The sequence below is a fragment of the Biomphalaria glabrata genome, chromosome 10, assembly GCF_947242115.1.
Source record: "Biomphalaria glabrata chromosome 10, xgBioGlab47.1, whole genome shotgun sequence".
In the NCBI taxonomy this organism is placed as follows: Eukaryota; Metazoa; Mollusca; class Gastropoda; family Planorbidae; genus Biomphalaria; species Biomphalaria glabrata.
Genome location: NC_074720.1, coordinates 8,898,772 through 8,916,127, shown reverse-complemented (window position 1 = coordinate 8,916,127; position 17,356 = coordinate 8,898,772). Strand labels below are relative to the sequence as shown.

Genomic DNA, 17,356 nt, shown 5'->3' with positions numbered 1-17,356 from the left:
TCCCGCGGGCCACATGCGGCCTGCAGATACCCACAGAAATAAGGTGTGCCACAAATTATACATACATTGCAAATATATTTAAAATAAATAATTTTGAATATCTATATAAATTATTGAAACCTCTGATTCTTATGATGAAGAGGCTAAATGTCATGTCATTCTAAAAAGTTTAAAGTAAACAAAGATAATTCTTATTGGCAATATTTCAAAACATTCAGTCAAAGACACACAAATCAGGCCAGTATTTATTCTATGCTTTGAAGAACTGTGTTGAAAGTGTTGGCTTGGAAAAAGATGGCGAGTGTAACAACTGATGGAGCACGAGCTTTGACATAGTTTTTGTAATAAGTAAGACAATACTATTATAGTTTTTGTAATAAGTAAGACAGTACTATTATAGTTTTTGTAATAAGTAAGACAGTACTATTATAGTTTTTGTAATAAGTAAGTACTATTCCAACCATCAACTCTAAACGGAGTAAATGGGAAACTTTGCGCCAAGCTGCATTGAAAATCAAACATATTGTTGATCCAAGTATCTCAGTGATCAAACGTATCATAGCTAGGGGTCTTAAACACAGGCAGTTCTGAAAAGTACTTTAAGATTTGGAAATAAAACGTTCCGATGTTCGTTACCATACAATAGTATCCGCTGGCTTTGCATGGGTAATGAATCGAGAAGAATATGGGATATCAAAGAAAAAAATTGTTATGTTCCTTGAAGGACAAACTTTGTTACAAATATTTCTAATGAAGAGTGGAAGACAGACTTCATGTTTTTCATGGGAAGTATTGTAATGGATTGCTTGCTCATGAAATGTACCTGCATGTGAAAACTTTTCAACAAAGGCAAGCTAGTGAAAACAGGTTTTGTCATTTTCCTTAGCTGAAAGGTAAAACTATTTCTAGTCAAATGATTGGAAAGTACAATTTACTTAGATTCCTTGATTGTGGAATTCAAAAGCAAATTTTAAGAACTTGGACCAGTTTTCAACACCCTCAGTTCTCCATTTAGTGCAGAAGCCGATTCAGCTTCAGAGGACAAACCTCCAAACAAATTATGACCTGAGAAATTCCAGTCTTTCCACAGGAATTTTATGGGTACCAGAAGCTGTTTTTCCACACTTCCAAACTGTGATGCTAAACTTTCACATGATTTGGATCCACATAAAATTGTTAAACAAGTTTGTTTTTTTTATAGTAAGAAGAATAGGTCAATGTTGACTGAGTGTAGTTTGACAGCATGCGCAGTTACAGGGATAAAAACTAGTAAACTAGTTCCAAAGTTCCGGAACATTATACACGATTGTAATCAGTTAAATACCTCACACTAGGTACAACTACACAACTGAAATGTGATGTAAAATAGACAATAATGAAATTCAAACAAATATTCGTAAAATTAGTTTCAGAAACTGCTAACACTTGTAATTCCTTAATCGGAAGTGTAAAAAAAATGTCAATTAAAAGACATTATACAAAGTGAGCTACCATATTTTTTTAAGTTGTAAGTGCACATTATATATAGATAGAAAAAGGTTGCCCACCCCTGAACTTAAGTAATTCCAAAATACTTCACACCTTAAAACTGGTAATGTCAGTTCTGGAAATAGTCAATTTTCTCAAAGAGTTTCTTTTAAATTATGACGTAACATAAACTACAAAGCAGTCTTTTAGTTGATCAATATCAATTGATAGTTAAAAGACAGATCCATTTTTTTCTGTGTTTTCTTTGTGACTTATTTAGTCAGGTCAATCTTATTTTTGCTTGAAATCCTCTCAGAACTCAGTTTATACAGTGATATGTATCTAAGTTAAAAATGAGCATATTGAATAATTTTACATTTGTTTGAGGCTTATTGAAAATGTCACTAATTTTAGCAAGTGCCAGCAGCCCATGTCAATGATATCAAAGTGCCTCTTAAATCATATAATGTGAATATTCTGAGAAAGTCGTAATTAAAATTTAACTCGGACTCCATAATAATTTAATGTTTTGCTCTGAATGTTTATAAAGGATATTGTGTTCATTCTGCTGTTCATGCTCGTTCAAGCAACTCTTAGCTTAAACTTGGAAGACAACTGAATTAGCCAGGGTTTTATTTTTCTCTATTGACATACTTTATCATTTTATTTAATTACGTGAAGCAACACCACTTTAGTTACCGGTATATTTTAAATAGAAAACTGCAAATATTGAATTTTGTTTACATCATATTTTTAAAAAAATATATTTTTCAAAAGCAAAAACAAAATTTAAAAAAAAAGTCATTTATTTAATGTTTTAAACTTTTTTTTTTCATACATAAAACATTACAAAAATACACAAATGTACATTCTTTTTCATTACATAATAAGTCTGTTGCAATACATTAATAGAAACATTAGGAATAGGACAATATTTTTATCAAACACAACTAGTGCAGTGTAATTTAATATTTATTTCAAATACAGTGGAATCGCAGAAACCAAAATTTTGGCTTCATTTTAATTCACTTTATAGTTGTTCTTTTTTTTTTTTTTTTTTTTTTTTTTTTGACTCCTACAATACACCTGTCCTTACCTATCTATTTTTAGCATCACATTATATGTGTGTGTGCATGATGGTACATAGAATGTTACTTCATGTATAGACGCTAATGACCCATTATGTGTACGAGTGCCCAGCGAAGGACAAAGGCTTACTGAGATGTCTCCGATCCCAGCACTCTCAAAGTCACACACACCAGACAATATGTGCTGATTTGTAATTATTACTTGCTATATCAATATCATCTAAGTTCAAAACAGAATGTATTATCAATTTTTTAAATTTCATATTATTGGAAGAAAAAATACAAATGAAATGCAAATGATGTTTGGAAAAAAAAAACACATCCCCTAGAAAGCTATTTCAGAACATTTTGTCAAAGTCAATCACAAAATATTACATACGGTACCTTAACATGTAACGACTTTATTAACATGGAAGTATTTTGTAGAATATCAATATTATTCAGTTGTTTTCCTTGATGAAGTGTAAATAAACCCAGATTACTTAGAGGACCCAATGTTGCCTACTTCTTAAAAGGATTGTGCAGTAGTTATAAAATCACATTATCAAATAACTTATTTTTACATTTGCAACAAACATTACAAAACAATAAATCTATGTGTTTAAGATTTTGAGTGATTAACGGTCAAGATGAAGGGAAGAGAATGGTAAGTATATTGTTCAAAGTTGACTTCTCTCTGGAAGCTGTACCACTACTTTACCAATATTCCGTCTTGAATACATGTACTGCAGAAAACAGAAGAGTGATATAAAATTATTTAAAATACTGCCTGAATAAAATACTAAAAATTAATGTTTTTTTTTAAAAGGTTTTAAAACAAATTTACTTTACAGAGCATATCAAATATAGGCCTTTTTCCTTTATATTAACAATACAGATACAGGGCTCTTCATTGAAATTGAAAATTCTCTATGAGATGAGAGATGAATCATAATTGTTATGAACTATAATTGCTATACCACTGAAGGAAGCCAGCTACAACAGATGCTCTATTGGCAAAAGACTATTTCTGTATAAATGCAGAAAAAACAACAACAAATTACATCATTAAATCAGCATTAAGACCTAGCCTTTCATTGGAGAGACAGGCTTATGTTACCTGTTTCTGGCCAGCACAACAACACAGTACATTTAGTTTCCTGAAACCCAATGAATATGTGAAGCTGGATTTAAAGGCTCTAGCAAACATATTCCTGAACAAAAATCCAAGTGATAAACCAGCACTCAAAGCCTGATGCAGAGATGTGTTTCTGAACCGGGGTCCCAGGTTTGAATCCTGGTGAAGACTGGGGTTTTTAATTTCGGGGTCTTTGGGCGCTTCTGAGTCCACCCAGCTCTAATGGGTACCTGACATTAGTTGGGGAAAAAGTAAAGGCGGTTAGTCATTGTGCTGGCCACATGACACCCTTGTTAACCATAGGCCACAGAAACAGATAACCTTTACATCATCTGCCCTATAGACCACTTTGACAAAGCCTGATGCCATTGAATTGAGTTCTTAAAACCACTCCACCTTGTGAACATCCAAACAACAACCTTACTATTGTGCTCAGTCATACAAGCAACCCATCTTGTCCTCAGACAGACAACCAGCCTGCTTTGTGCTGAGGTGTACAACAATGCCATCTAATGCTTAGCCATACAAACCCACCATTTATATGTTGATGCTATTCTTACAACAAGCAAAAAAAATTTTTTTTTTTAAATTAAAAAAAACAAACAAAGCTTATGTTAAATGTAGTTGTATCAATTAGTTTGGATTAGTCAAGTAATTAAATTTGTAATAGATCTAGACTAACCATAATAAATCTGTGTCATAAGAAATATTTTTACCAATATTGTTTAGCTCAATTTCATACTTTTAGCTTTCTCAATACCCTGTGATCCTATCTGGACCATTCTGGAAAGGGAGGGGGGGGGGGGAGAAATAAATGGGGTATTTGGCTGATTGCTTTTAAATTTAATTATATAAGAAAGCATGATCAAACTGAATTCGAACTAGTGGGCTAAAGCCTTCTCAAGCCAACACAGTAACCCCTCTGCTAGTTAAGAGCTTATAAAAATGGAAGGTTTACACTTATCTATTATTACTATTTCATGTGTGTGTTCACTAAGACTTAGATGAAAACCTATAAAGGGGAATAATTCAAGTACAATTTCTTTCCCTTGTTCAAGATAGCAAACAAATAATCTATTACCAATAGTTAATCAAATTTTTCTTTTTAATTCTTGTGTTGTCAGGTAAATACAAATTTAGGCTTGATCCAAGGTTGGGCGTGGGAGAAATAAAGTGTACAAACGTATTACCAGACAGAGCTGTTATAAGCTTTGTAAAAATATGCAGGCTCCTCTTGCACTTAATTTATAAACCAACCTCAACTGCATCCACAACTTTCTCAAGACCCGCAAAAGGTCCAGTAGGGACCCCATTTCCCAAATCAGTGAACACTTTCAGGTTCCCTTCAAGGTAAAGTTTGGTCAACTGTTGAAGATGAAGGGGAGACTCCTTACGGTAATGATTTAAAAAGAATCCTTGAAGACTTGCAGATTTTGTAAGCAGCTGAAAAATACAACATTGATTTTATTCTTTCTAAGAAAAATTTGTTTTTAGCATTCAATACAATTCAATGATGCAATTTTGACTTTTGTATATAAGGTTGCCCATCTACCAATGATATTTCTAAATCTTATTTTTTAGGACTTAAAATTTGGGATACCGTAGTCAAAGAGATGAAGTAAAGAAAAATATAAGTCAAAAATAATTTGATTAACATATAAATATTAAATATTTTTAAAATATTGTCTTCATGCTCAAAGTAGGCTTGGTCCAATCTCTATTTTGTAGGGGGGAGGGGGTATATAGGAGAGCTTGGGTTTTGAGGTTTAATCCCATGATAAGAAGCCAAGTGGTTTATGCTTCTCAACCACACATCCCACTTAGCTTGATTTTTAAGATATAGGAGGGTAGGAATAACTTTTTATCTAATGCTTATATATTTATATTTAATATACTTACAGCCATTGAGGCATCAACTTTACTGGACGTCACAAATTGTTGAAATGTTTCACTTTTAGAAGCTTCATAATTGGCTATTGATCCAATGACAATGATACGTCCAAAGATAGCCAAGCTAGAAAACAGAACAAGCACTTTTTTTTTTTTTTTTTTACTTATTAAGCCTTCTCATATGTATACATTTCAATCTCAATAGTTTTAGGTGTAAAAAGAAAATAGTTTAAGTGTAAAAACAATGGCAATATAATAAAGCAATGTTAATATAGTAGAACAAGTATGCTACCAATCCATTAATGTACTGGAATCACAGCATTGAATTCTAAAGGACTTGGAGATAGACAATCCTAGACAAAAATGTCAATGTCCAAAAGTAAAGATTTACTATTAAGAAAAAAATTCATTCACATTTTTCTTCTTCTTCATTCTCATTGTTATGTTGGAGGGTATAGATGACTAGACCAATACATCAGATAAACTGCGCAGTGGTTTCCAAATCAGGGAGCTCTCCATATAGTTTTCTTTCTATTGGGGTGTTTTGGGGCCAGTGTCTTATACGGGCCTCTCTGGCTGTCAGAGAGCTCTCCAGTTGCAATGGATTTTTCTAGTATTTCTACATCTGGCCAATTGATGAGTATTCCAGCTCCTTCATTTGTGGTGGCTTTATGGGATGAGCCATCTGTGTAAACTCTGATCCACTGATTGCTTGGATAATTGGTTTGTAGAAAACAGTTCACTATTTCATTGAGCTCTGTTGGTCTGTTGTCAGATTTTCTTTTTGTTTTCAATATGGTCCCTTATGGAAGAGGGCTTTCGTCCCAGGGTGGAGATTCGTTATGGTGTATCGAGGATTCCAGAGTTATTTTTTCAAGTTGGTGTTTCTTTTTTAGGTTTAGAGATTCCTGTATGAAATTGGTCCTTTTGAGACAGTTTTTAGTGCCAGTTTTGTGGATTTTTGTTCTGAGTGGGTGCCTCTCCAAGGTTTCCAATTTAATGACTTGGGAAATAATTTTTATTTCTCTTCTTTCATCCAGAGAGATCAGGGCAGCAGTTTCCTCCATAGCTCTTATGGGTGTTGTTTTGATTGCTCCTGTCATTATCCTAAGACCAATATTTTGAACTTTGTCTATTTTTCTTAGGTTGGTTTGGGCTGCTGAGCCCCATGCTGTGGCACCATATTCTAGTACAGGTCTTACGTAACTGGTATAGGTCTTTTTCAGGATGTTGTGATTAGCTCCCCAATCTGTGCCAGCTAATTTTTTTCAAGAGGGATAGTCTCTGGATGCCTTTACTCTGTGTTTTATCTATTTGGTTTTTCCATTCACATAACAATGAACATTCTGGGAAATTAGGTCACTCACAGTGCAATTTTCAAGATGGATCTGGGGTTTGTAATGAAATGTAGAAGTAGAAATGAGATTTTAACATAAATTTTAAAATTTCATATAACATTAAACATGATAAGGATGTCTAAAGAGTCATTATTATAATTATATTATTGAACTTTTAATATATTTTTAATCATTTTTTTATAGCCTAGGAGAAAAAAAGCTGATACATAAAAAGAAGATAAAACAGCCATTCAAAAACAATGCTTACAAGATTAAATACCAGTACTAGTAACAAAATGAGAAACTTGGTAAATGAACTAGAGGAAGGATTGCTTAAGTATAAGTGAGCTCAAAGAGAAATGAGGTGGAATCAAAGAGATTTTATGAAGATGTAAATAAGTAACAATGACATATTTCAACTAAGAAGAATCTATAAGGTCAGAAAAAAAAATCACTTAAAGGTCTTTGAATTCAAAAAACGAAATAAAAATATTTAATCACAATTCAGAGGCTTACAGAATAATCTGATCAAAGCTCAATTTTTCTGAAGTCTCAAGCAACAGGTTCAGATTTATAGTTAGACATTTAACAGTTTTATCATCTTTTTGGAGACCAGTTGGCCTTTGGTTTAATACTTAATTATGAATTCCTTTAATAAATTATATTGAAATGTTTTTGTCATTACTTGAAAGCTTAGCAAACCGTAATAAGTAGCTCACTCAGTTGAGAACCATGATTCAGATATAATGTTATGTTTGCATGCGGTTGCAGCTTTCATAAGGTTAAGCTATCATTTATTTAAACCTTGTCTTAAAAGTTTCTGAACTTAGGCTTTTAATTAACAACATCTGTTTAAGTAATGTCCATGTAATTGTTACCTTACTTTTTAAGTGCAGTGTCCAACATTTCATTGCCCACAGATTCATAAACTAAATCCACACCTTTCTGAAAGGGAGACAAATGACAAGAAACAAAATATTTATACAGGTTTTATTTTGCATAATTACTATTGTTTGTTTACATGCAGTTGTAAAAATAATATAATGCTATACAATATACCTGTTAAAACAAACCAAATAATTAAACAGAACTTACTGGATATTCTTGTGACAAAAGTTTGTCTAGATTTTCTTTTTTATAATTTACAGCCCGATCGCAGCCTAGAGTCTTAAAAACAAACAAACATCAAATGTTAATAATAATAATAATCCTAAAGTAGATATAAAATTTTAATATGAAATTTTTAATTCAAAAAATCTATGTAAAGATTTAGTCTAAAAGTCTCAAATTGTTTTCCATCACTTGGAAAAATGCTATAGCCAAACAACTCCTTGATACGTTTTGTCACTGGCCAAACAACCACTTGATAAGTTATGTCAGTACAAGATGATCCTTATTGAGCTTAAATGATGGCTGCGTAAAGTGGATAAATATTTGTGTCAATGTGACAGGTTCAAGTCTTGCAAAAATAATTTTACTCGAAAATGCAGGTCAAAAAGAAAAGTCAGTCAGTCAATGTACTGGCCATAGAACTTTTAATCACACCATGGACGTAAGAAATGCAAGATGTTTATTTAACATTATGTTACTACGGCCTCCCGAAATGCAAGAAATTACAATTATTTATTATTATGTTAGTATGGCCTACCACTAACAAGGTTGATTTACATTTAAGGACATAAAGTTGAAATATCAAAACATAACTTATAAATAAAACAAATTAGTAATAGCCTTTAGAACCAGTAAAAATTGTCAGTGTCATGATCTGTCACATAATCTAAAAGAACTAAAATCTTGGACTTGAGATATAACTAAGCTTGTTAAATAATTTACATTATACAAATGGAGAAGGTTAAAAATGTATGTGCTAAACACATAACAATATAAAGGAACATAACAATATTGACATGTAGAGTAGCCAAACTGTTTAATAGTATTGATAGTGGATGTAATATAATTCTGAAACATGATATAAGACATTAGTCTCTTGAAATTCTAATATATTTAAATACACTGTACACTATTTCAGGAGCTAGTTGCAAATAAACTTAAAATTTTAAATAAATAATACACAATTCAAAATATTTCAAACCATTAAAAATTAAACTCAAGACTTACAAAACTTTTGATTTCATTGCCTAAGCTCACTTGCTAATACATTTGATTGTTTCATGAATTGTATTTTTTAACTGTATTTATTAAACTTAAGGAATGCTTCAGTAAATATTAGACCTATTAAAGTCTTTACACTGGCCTTTAGTGACTAATTTTACCTTGAGAAATTCAGCTTTATCATCACTGGAACAAGTCCCTATCACATGACAACCAGCTCTCTTGGCTATCTGAACCTGTGAAGAGAAGGCAAGATGAGGCTGACATTCTTACTGGTAAAGAATTCAGAATTCAAACATTGTGATGGAAAATGTTAACTTTGGAATAAAAATAAAGGAAAAAAAAACATTCACAGCATATTCTATAGTTGTTTTGCAAATTATTTGACCTGAGAAATAGCTAGTTCTTTTGCAAATTATTTGACCTGAGAAATACATTTTATAGTTCTTTGTAAAAAGTCCAGAAATCGGGGGCAGAGTGAAAACATTTTGTTTAGTAGAGGGATGTTATCACATTGACTTTCATAACCTGTCAACACACACTCAATTTAATTTATTGCAATTCAGTCAAACTACTGAAGACTTATTCTGATTTTGCTGTTAAGCTGTCTGACGAAACCAATCTCTGCTGCTTAGTGAAAACACTGGATAATATAGATTCATAAGATGCCATAACATATAAAAAATAATATAATAATACTAAAATACAAACCAATATATATTACCTAATTTTCATAGTCTTTTATAAAGTAACAGAAAAGCCCATTAAAAAGTAACAAAATGATACATTTTATTTGATTGAATAATTATTTATTGCTTCTCTTCAAAAATGTAGAGGTTATGGAAGATGTCAATATTTCTTGTGGCTATGCAGTCCTAGCATTATTGAACACAGCCAAAATTCAAGCTTTTCCTTTATAAACTTGGTTTAACTAACTTGCACATCAATAATAAACATGTTTTACTTACAGCAAACTGTCCTGTACCACCAGCTGCAGCTAGTGATAAAATGGTTGAACAATTTATGTCACAACAAAAGCATAATAATATTAAAGAAATATTTACAAGATCAACATATAATTTAATGTATAGGACACCAAGCTACACATTAATAATAAGCAATGTGATATTTATAAAACTAATTTACTAATTATAATATGACTATAATTAATAGATTCAACATTCATCATTTTAGCTAAATTAGCTGCTTGTGGATAGTAAGCTTTTTAGTTGCTTGAGGATAGTAAGCTTCAAAATATGGTGAAGTGGACACTGGGGCACCTCAAACTTTTTACAGGGCAGTAAAGAATCTCCAGAAGTATTTATGGAAACCATAGATTAGATTAGTGTCGGTGTGTAGGTTATGGCATTCTAGCACCAATGTGTATTAAGTGCACTATTTTTGAACGCACTTTCTTTTTGTTGCCTTGCTTGTAAGCTGATAGAGTGTTTTTGTTATGCTGGTGTAATGTTTGTTGAGATTCTTCTGTGTTCCCTTGTTTAGGGTATCTAAAGCATAACTGCGTTTCGCAGTTGTTTCTATGCCATAGTGGCATAGTGATAGTCTACTAGACCTTTTTTAGTTTGTCTTTACTTTGTCTTTACAGGGAGTTAGTATGGGATTGGAAGTCTACACTGGTTACTAGAGACAGCAGTGTGTTGTATTGTGGAACGTTAATGTGTACGTTGTGGGACAGCAAGGTGTAGAATTATTGTTTAATTAATAGATTCACAATATTAGAATGTTCCAAATTCAATGTCATTACTCCATCAGTTTGTCATCATAACTTATATTCATATAATTAAACATTTACATTGTCAACAGTGAGTCACTTATTTATTGCAAGCACGAAGGTGCCTGGTTGAATGTCAGGGGCCCGGGCAAACGAGCTAAGGCCTTAACACAACCCTGACAGATTATTTTATGGGAAATCAGAGAAAACAGGATATGTTTGTTTTGGTGTACATACCAGTGACTAGAACTACTTTCCCTGAAGACAAATTACCAAGCTGTAAACAAAACAAAACAAAACAAAAAGATTTATAAATTACATTCATTTTAATTTTTCACTTAAGGCAAAAAAAAAAGATAAATTTTTTTTTGATTACTAACCATTATATTCTTCCTAATCAACATTAAAAAAAAAACATAAAGAAATTACAAGTTAAGTTAAAGTTACACTGACCTTTTCCAGTGATATAGCAGCTGTCAGGCCACTAACCATGAAAGTCAAATAAGATGGATCACAGGCTGGCACAGGCATAACTGCATTGCCATCAACAGCCTAGCATAGAAGTTGGAATAAAACTCAAACATATAACAAATATAAGTCAAGGAAAACTTATGATCTATTTTCTGATATAAGAAACAAAGAATGACTATTTAGAAAAGAATTTCCAGTATGAACCATAAACATATATCATAAATATTTCATTTCCAAAAAAAGGTTTAATATTACACAAAATAAAGAATATCTTTATTATTAAATAATTATATTCATACTTAACAATTGTCAACGTTTGTTTTTTTATACTTGAAAATATATTGCTGTTATTTTTTTAAAGAATCTTCATCTCTAATTGGGATGGAATAGTTGGTTAAGTTTTGTACATAAACTTGAATTAGTGATTAGGTCACAGAGTTCACTACATTCTAAATATAACTATTTATAGCTTCAGCTGGGTAAAGTAAGAATATCTTATTAATAGCTGGTCTAGAAAGTAATCGCGTCTCATAAGTAGAATCCTAAGAATCTTTAAAAAAGCATAAGAAATTGATATGCATGGCTGAGTTGTGTTTTCTGAGAACCTAAATGTAATACAGAAATCTTTTCCCACATTTCCGACAACCACACACACATAAAGAATATGAAAGATGTGCTGTACAAAAATTTAAAAAATTATAAATCGTTAAGCAGTTTGAGGCAATTTTTTATTGTAAAGGACTGTAATAATATAAACTTACCACATAATCTTTAAAGCAACCAAATTTTGAATACACAACTGTCTGACCCACTTTATATTTTGCTTCAGAGCCTGCTTCGACCACCTCTCCAAGGCCCTTTAAATTCAATAGGAAAATAATTGGCATGCATTATAATATGTTTAGAAACAAAAATTTGTATATTTATGATTTTGACAGAAATAACAAAATAAATATAAAAATTTAGAATGTTAGTAATAATTGGAAATACTTTATTGATGTGTATTTCTGAATTTAAAATAAATTAGTTAAACTTTTTTAAATAGTCTCCCAATTAAGAAAAAATCTTAAAAAAAAATAAATCATTACAAACAGTATCTCCTTTTACAATTGTCAGTTTCTCATAATTTATCAGTATTTTGTGTATAAATTCTATCCTTTACCTCAAACCCAACAGGAAAAGGAGGCTTGATTGAAGGGTCATATCTACCAGCTGTATAGTTGATATCTGATGCATTTATACCAAGAAACCTGTAATTAAAAAAAAATATGCAGTCAAATTCATTTAATCGTACTACATAGGGGCGCATTGGTTTTGGCCCAAATTACCAGCTGGTTAGATTAACTGGATCTAACCATACAATAAGATATTTTGGCTTCAGTCCAAATAAGCGGCTCGTCTGATGAACAGGTGGATTCAACTGTAAAACTTTGAAACAAGACTAAATTACAAAAAAATGCTTTAAAAAAATTCAAGTCAATATTCAAATTAATTAATCTATAAGGATAAAGACTAAAATAAAACTATTTTTCTACAGCTTTAATTTGAAATTGATTAAACAAAAAAATTTATTTATTCATCTACATGTTTATTTTTTTTATGGCGCTAAGGGTTATTATATGGTTGAGTGCAAACATTGTAAAACTAAGAGTACTTAATTGGTTCAAGTCCTAGTGATAATACTATTTTTGAAATGGCTTTTGAGAACTCAAAGTATACCAAATGTGATGGAAAATTGTAGAAAGTTCAACACTGTAATCCTTATAAGATATTGGATACCATAATTGTTAGGGCTCTTGTTTTATTAGTTTTATGTCTTAACTCTATCAAAACAGCATTACTCTCAAGGAGTAGATTCACTAGCACTATTGAGTATGGCATTACTCTCAGCAAAGTTGATATGCCATATTTGTTTTACTATCTTTTTTATGTTAAACTTTTTTATTTTTCTCCATTTTTTCCCAGATGGTTTGCAAATTGGATGCAGGAACAACACGATTTAAAAAAAAAAAAAAAAAAAAAAAGAGAACAATGTGTTAGTTGTTCCTTTTTTTTTAGTTTATTTCAAGGGAACCAGTAAAAAAAATGTGAATAGGCCTATAACAATTTGTTCATCTTTTATTTAATCTGTATTAATAAAACATAAGTTTTGTTATTTTTCAATATTTATAAATTAAATGTATAATTTAAAGGTTAAATTGTTCAGTATATCGATTTTTTAAATGAATTATTTATATATTTCCTTTTTCTGTGCTTGTTTAAATCTAATTTTAAAAAAATTGTTCTTGAATAATTTATTTTATCTATTACAGATTTGCAGCCAATTCATTTTCCTTAAAAATAAAATAAAATATATAATGTTAGGTTATATAATAAAATAAAATATTTAAATTACTTTTAGTAACTCTACCCCCTTGAGGATTTGTGTTCATCCCCCAAATAAACTAAATTTTTTTAAAATCAAAATAATTCACACTGAGAGAGTTAAGAGATTAAATAAAAGTCACGAAGAATATTTCAAACTGAAGCACTTCTAGTAGGTATTATGAGACCTATTTTACCTGTTTCGTATTAGAACTTCTTTTGGACCAGGGGTAGGAACTGGAACATCTACTATTTCTGTCACTTCTCGAAAATTAGACCCTAATTTCTTGGCTATTAATTGCCTCATGCACGATGGTACTTGTCGTACAGCCATTACTTTGCTATAAAGAAAAAAAAAAAAAAAACATCATGACAAAAGGATTTTTGCTATAATACAGTTATAGTTTTTTACATTTTAAGGTGATAAAAACATTACAATAATAGCATCTTTTAAAATATATTAAAGGCTGGGCATGTCATGCAGTTATCCAAAGACAGTTAATCAGATATTTTTCAAATAATAACAGTAATATAATAATAATCTATAGCAATCACAATTTAAATTTAATAAATAAGTAGATCTAGACCAGGGGTCGGCAACCTTTTGAGTCGGAAGAGCCAAAATTTACAATTTACAAAATTTCAAAGTTTTTAAAGAGTCACAATTTTATTTTCTTCAAAACTCGATGGCTTTGCGTACATTTGGCTCATAACTTGTTTTTAGTTTCAAACACGACTTTAAATTTTCATTTGTTAGTTGGCTTCTTACTTTACTTTTAATTATATTAATAATGCAAGAGAACGCTTGCTCGCACGAATATGTCAATCTGATGATAGACAGCATTCCAAACGCAAACGCTCTATTTTCCCCTCTAGTTTGTCACGAGAGCGGTAGCAATCCTAGAAGTTCTTCTTTTAGACCTTGGGAAGACATATATTTGACAAAAAAAGGGCATCTTGTGACTCATTTATAGCAAGTGATAAGACAGAAAAAAACTGAATATCTTTCACCTGCAAATATGTTACATTTCAAGACATGGGGGAGGGCTGAGCTGAAAAGCGAGTACGATTGGCTGAGAGATAGAATCGGTGCCTAATCCTCGTTAATCGATTCAGAACGATTTAATTATTTAAAGCTTAAAATAAATCATATTGGCGTAAGGAACTAAAGAGAAGCAGCTTAACATCCAAAGAGCCGCATGTGGCTCGCGAGCCGCAGGTTGCCGACCCCTGATCTAGACCTACCCTAGATTTAATTAAAAATGTCATAATAATAGGTAATTTCATAACTATTTAGTTCTGTGAAATAGTGTTGAAATTTATACCAGTAGATAAAAGATCTAGATATAGATTTTGACTAATATTTAAGAGTTATTTTAACATGTAAAATATTATGAATTTTATAAGAAATTCCCTAAGAGTCGGGTGACTTTTTTTTTGTCCCCTTAAATTGCCCTAAAATCTAATTTATTTAAAACTCTACATGAATAGATCTGTTATCCAATTAAGAGCTTTAGAGTCGATGTTTGTAAAATGTTTTATAAGTTTCAGATGTTCCTTCAGAGTTGAAGATAATTACTTCCTAGTCCAAGCCTCCCGCAGGACAACGGCGGATGGGAGCGGGCAGGGTTTGAACCCGGGACCATCGATGAATCTGATCGACAGTCCAGCGTGAAAACCGCACAACCAGGCAGCCATCTATAATGTCTAAATAGATCTAATTGATCTAGAATAGACTAGATCAGTGATGCCCAACATAATTTGACCTGTGGGCCATTTTAATTTCGACACTCGTGTCGCGGGCCACATGACTGAAAAGGTACAAATACGAAAAGAAATTGACCTGAAACAATTTTTTTACAAATTCTGGATCTAGTACTTACGTTAATTAATGGGATATTGGATGTTTATTTTTACTTGTCGGAAAATTTCATTATTTCTCTACTTAAAATGTGAGCAACATTGTAGCTAGCTTTACCAACGACTCATTTTCTTGTCCCTTTTTGGTAAATATTGCCATCAATCCTCCAATTTATTTGAGTAGTTTAACAATATTTTTATTCGTGGCTCAAACCAAGTATGCAGTCGTATTTGGTTTATAATGCCGTTTTTATTATGTTATTTTATTTTTTTTTGAACAGCCTTAGTTACTTTAGAAAACAATTATGCTGGCTTATAATCCTGTGCCACAACATGTAAAGATCCGTTCACTTTTCCTGGTAGATTCTCATTCAGAGTCACCTTTCATAAACACATAAATGGTGTGTGTGTGGGGGTGGGGAGAGATTTTTCTACACTTTGTTCTGACGTTTCGGCGGGCTGGATAAAACCACGTCGCGGGCCGGATCTGGCCCATGGGCTGTACTTTGAGCATCACTGGACTAGATCTATGAGTATTTATTAGAGTCTATACTATCTACATCTTATCAAGTCTTATCTTATAAATTACAGATGTTACTTCAAAAGAGAATATAGAGCTCTGACTTAATTATAATATGACTATGATACTTATAAAATTATAAAGTAATTAAAATATGCCTAATGTAATTATCTATTCTACTAAGATAAGTAGGGCCAGATTTAAGGGAGGGCACATGGGGCTACAGCACTGGGACCTCCACACCAAAGGGCATTCACAAATTAGATAAAAAATATATCAGAATTTCGACAGTTCATGCAGAAACTTTAAAGTTGTATTTTTTAAACTTTTTTTTGTTGCATTTTTACATAGGATCTGGCAAAAATGTTGCTCGGAATAAGTAGGCCTAATTACTAATTATACAGCTCCAGATTTACAACAGTGCGTCTACCAAGCTTTCTTAGACTTTCTACTACTAGTACTAGTAGTACTAGAACTAGGGTCTTCTAACACTTTGCAAACTCAAAATATGTAATACACTTTTTAAACAAAAAAAATGCATTTTAAATATTTTTTAAAAGGAGAGTGAGATTAAATTAGATTCTAGATCTAGTAAGAACTATAATAGGCAAGCGGATTTTTATTAAAATTTAAAGATTTTGAAAAATTGTAGTACTTAGACTTAGTAGGGGCCTCCACATAAATCCTCCATAAATCTTCTTTTTTGAAGTAACGTCTGTATTAATATTAGATCTATATAAGAATAAGATAAGATAAGGCCCTGAAGTCTGAAAGATAAGATCAATAAATATAATGATAAAACTATAGATTGTAGACATCTATTCTAGATCTAGAACAGGTTCAACAGATCTAACCAATCTAAAATCTAACGGATTCTTAGCATTCTAACAAAGTCAAAGAACTTAAGACCTAAGACTACTAAGAGTAAGATTGCAAAAACAAACTCACTTTTAGTTAGCAAACAATCCAACTAATTGTTACACTTTGTAAACTTTGATTAGATTTGATCTTCACTTCACAAGATTCAAACGAAACTGGGTTCCGTCAAGTATTCTTGAAATCAATGCAGCAGGATGGATTTTATGACAACAAAATTGTTCTTGACGCTGGCAATAAGCGCTCGTACTTTGACCAGCTTAACCACGAACACAGTGACACTGCGACTTTTATCACATGTATTTGCATACTTAGGCCTAAGCCTAAATGTATTTAATGTTTGAATGTGTCTCAAAGGAAGCGTTGAGAGGAGTTAAAAACAGATATTTCGAGCCCCGAATCTCACCGATGCGATGATAATGACATTGAATTGTAATGCTTTTAAAATTCACTCCGTTGTTTACTTCAAAAGCATTTCTCAAGCAAATCAAATTCAATCTTTAAAGTTTCTGATTTAAACAC

The 17,356-nt window shown here is 31.6% G+C and overlaps 1 protein-coding gene across 2 annotated transcripts; it reads right to left on the bottom strand.

Annotated features, from left to right (window-relative positions):
* Nucleotides 1-2,496: 2,496 nt before the first annotated feature.
* Nucleotides 2,497-17,114, bottom strand: LOC106054338 (prostaglandin reductase-3-like). 2 transcript variants are annotated; one of them, XM_056043645.1, is made up of 14 exons: nucleotides 16,907-17,114; nucleotides 16,614-16,725; nucleotides 13,776-13,919; nucleotides 12,377-12,464; nucleotides 11,976-12,071; nucleotides 11,197-11,295; nucleotides 10,981-11,020; nucleotides 9,980-10,008; nucleotides 9,173-9,247; nucleotides 7,995-8,066; nucleotides 7,783-7,844; nucleotides 5,572-5,686; nucleotides 4,930-5,115; nucleotides 2,497-3,280 (listed from the first exon to the last, which is right to left on the bottom strand). In XM_056043645.1, the coding sequence occupies exons 3-14, from the start codon at nucleotides 13,910-13,912 to the stop codon at nucleotides 3,215-3,217; spliced, it is 1,065 nt and encodes a 354-aa protein (XP_055899620.1). In that variant the 5' UTR covers nucleotides 13,913-13,919; nucleotides 16,614-16,725; nucleotides 16,907-17,114; the 3' UTR covers nucleotides 2,497-3,214. The 2 variants fall into 2 exon arrangements, with proteins under 2 accessions (XP_055899620.1, XP_055899619.1); XM_056043644.1 differs by lacking the exon at nucleotides 16,614-16,725 and having other exon boundaries at nucleotides 16,907-17,113.
* Nucleotides 17,115-17,356: the final 242 nt, after the last annotated feature.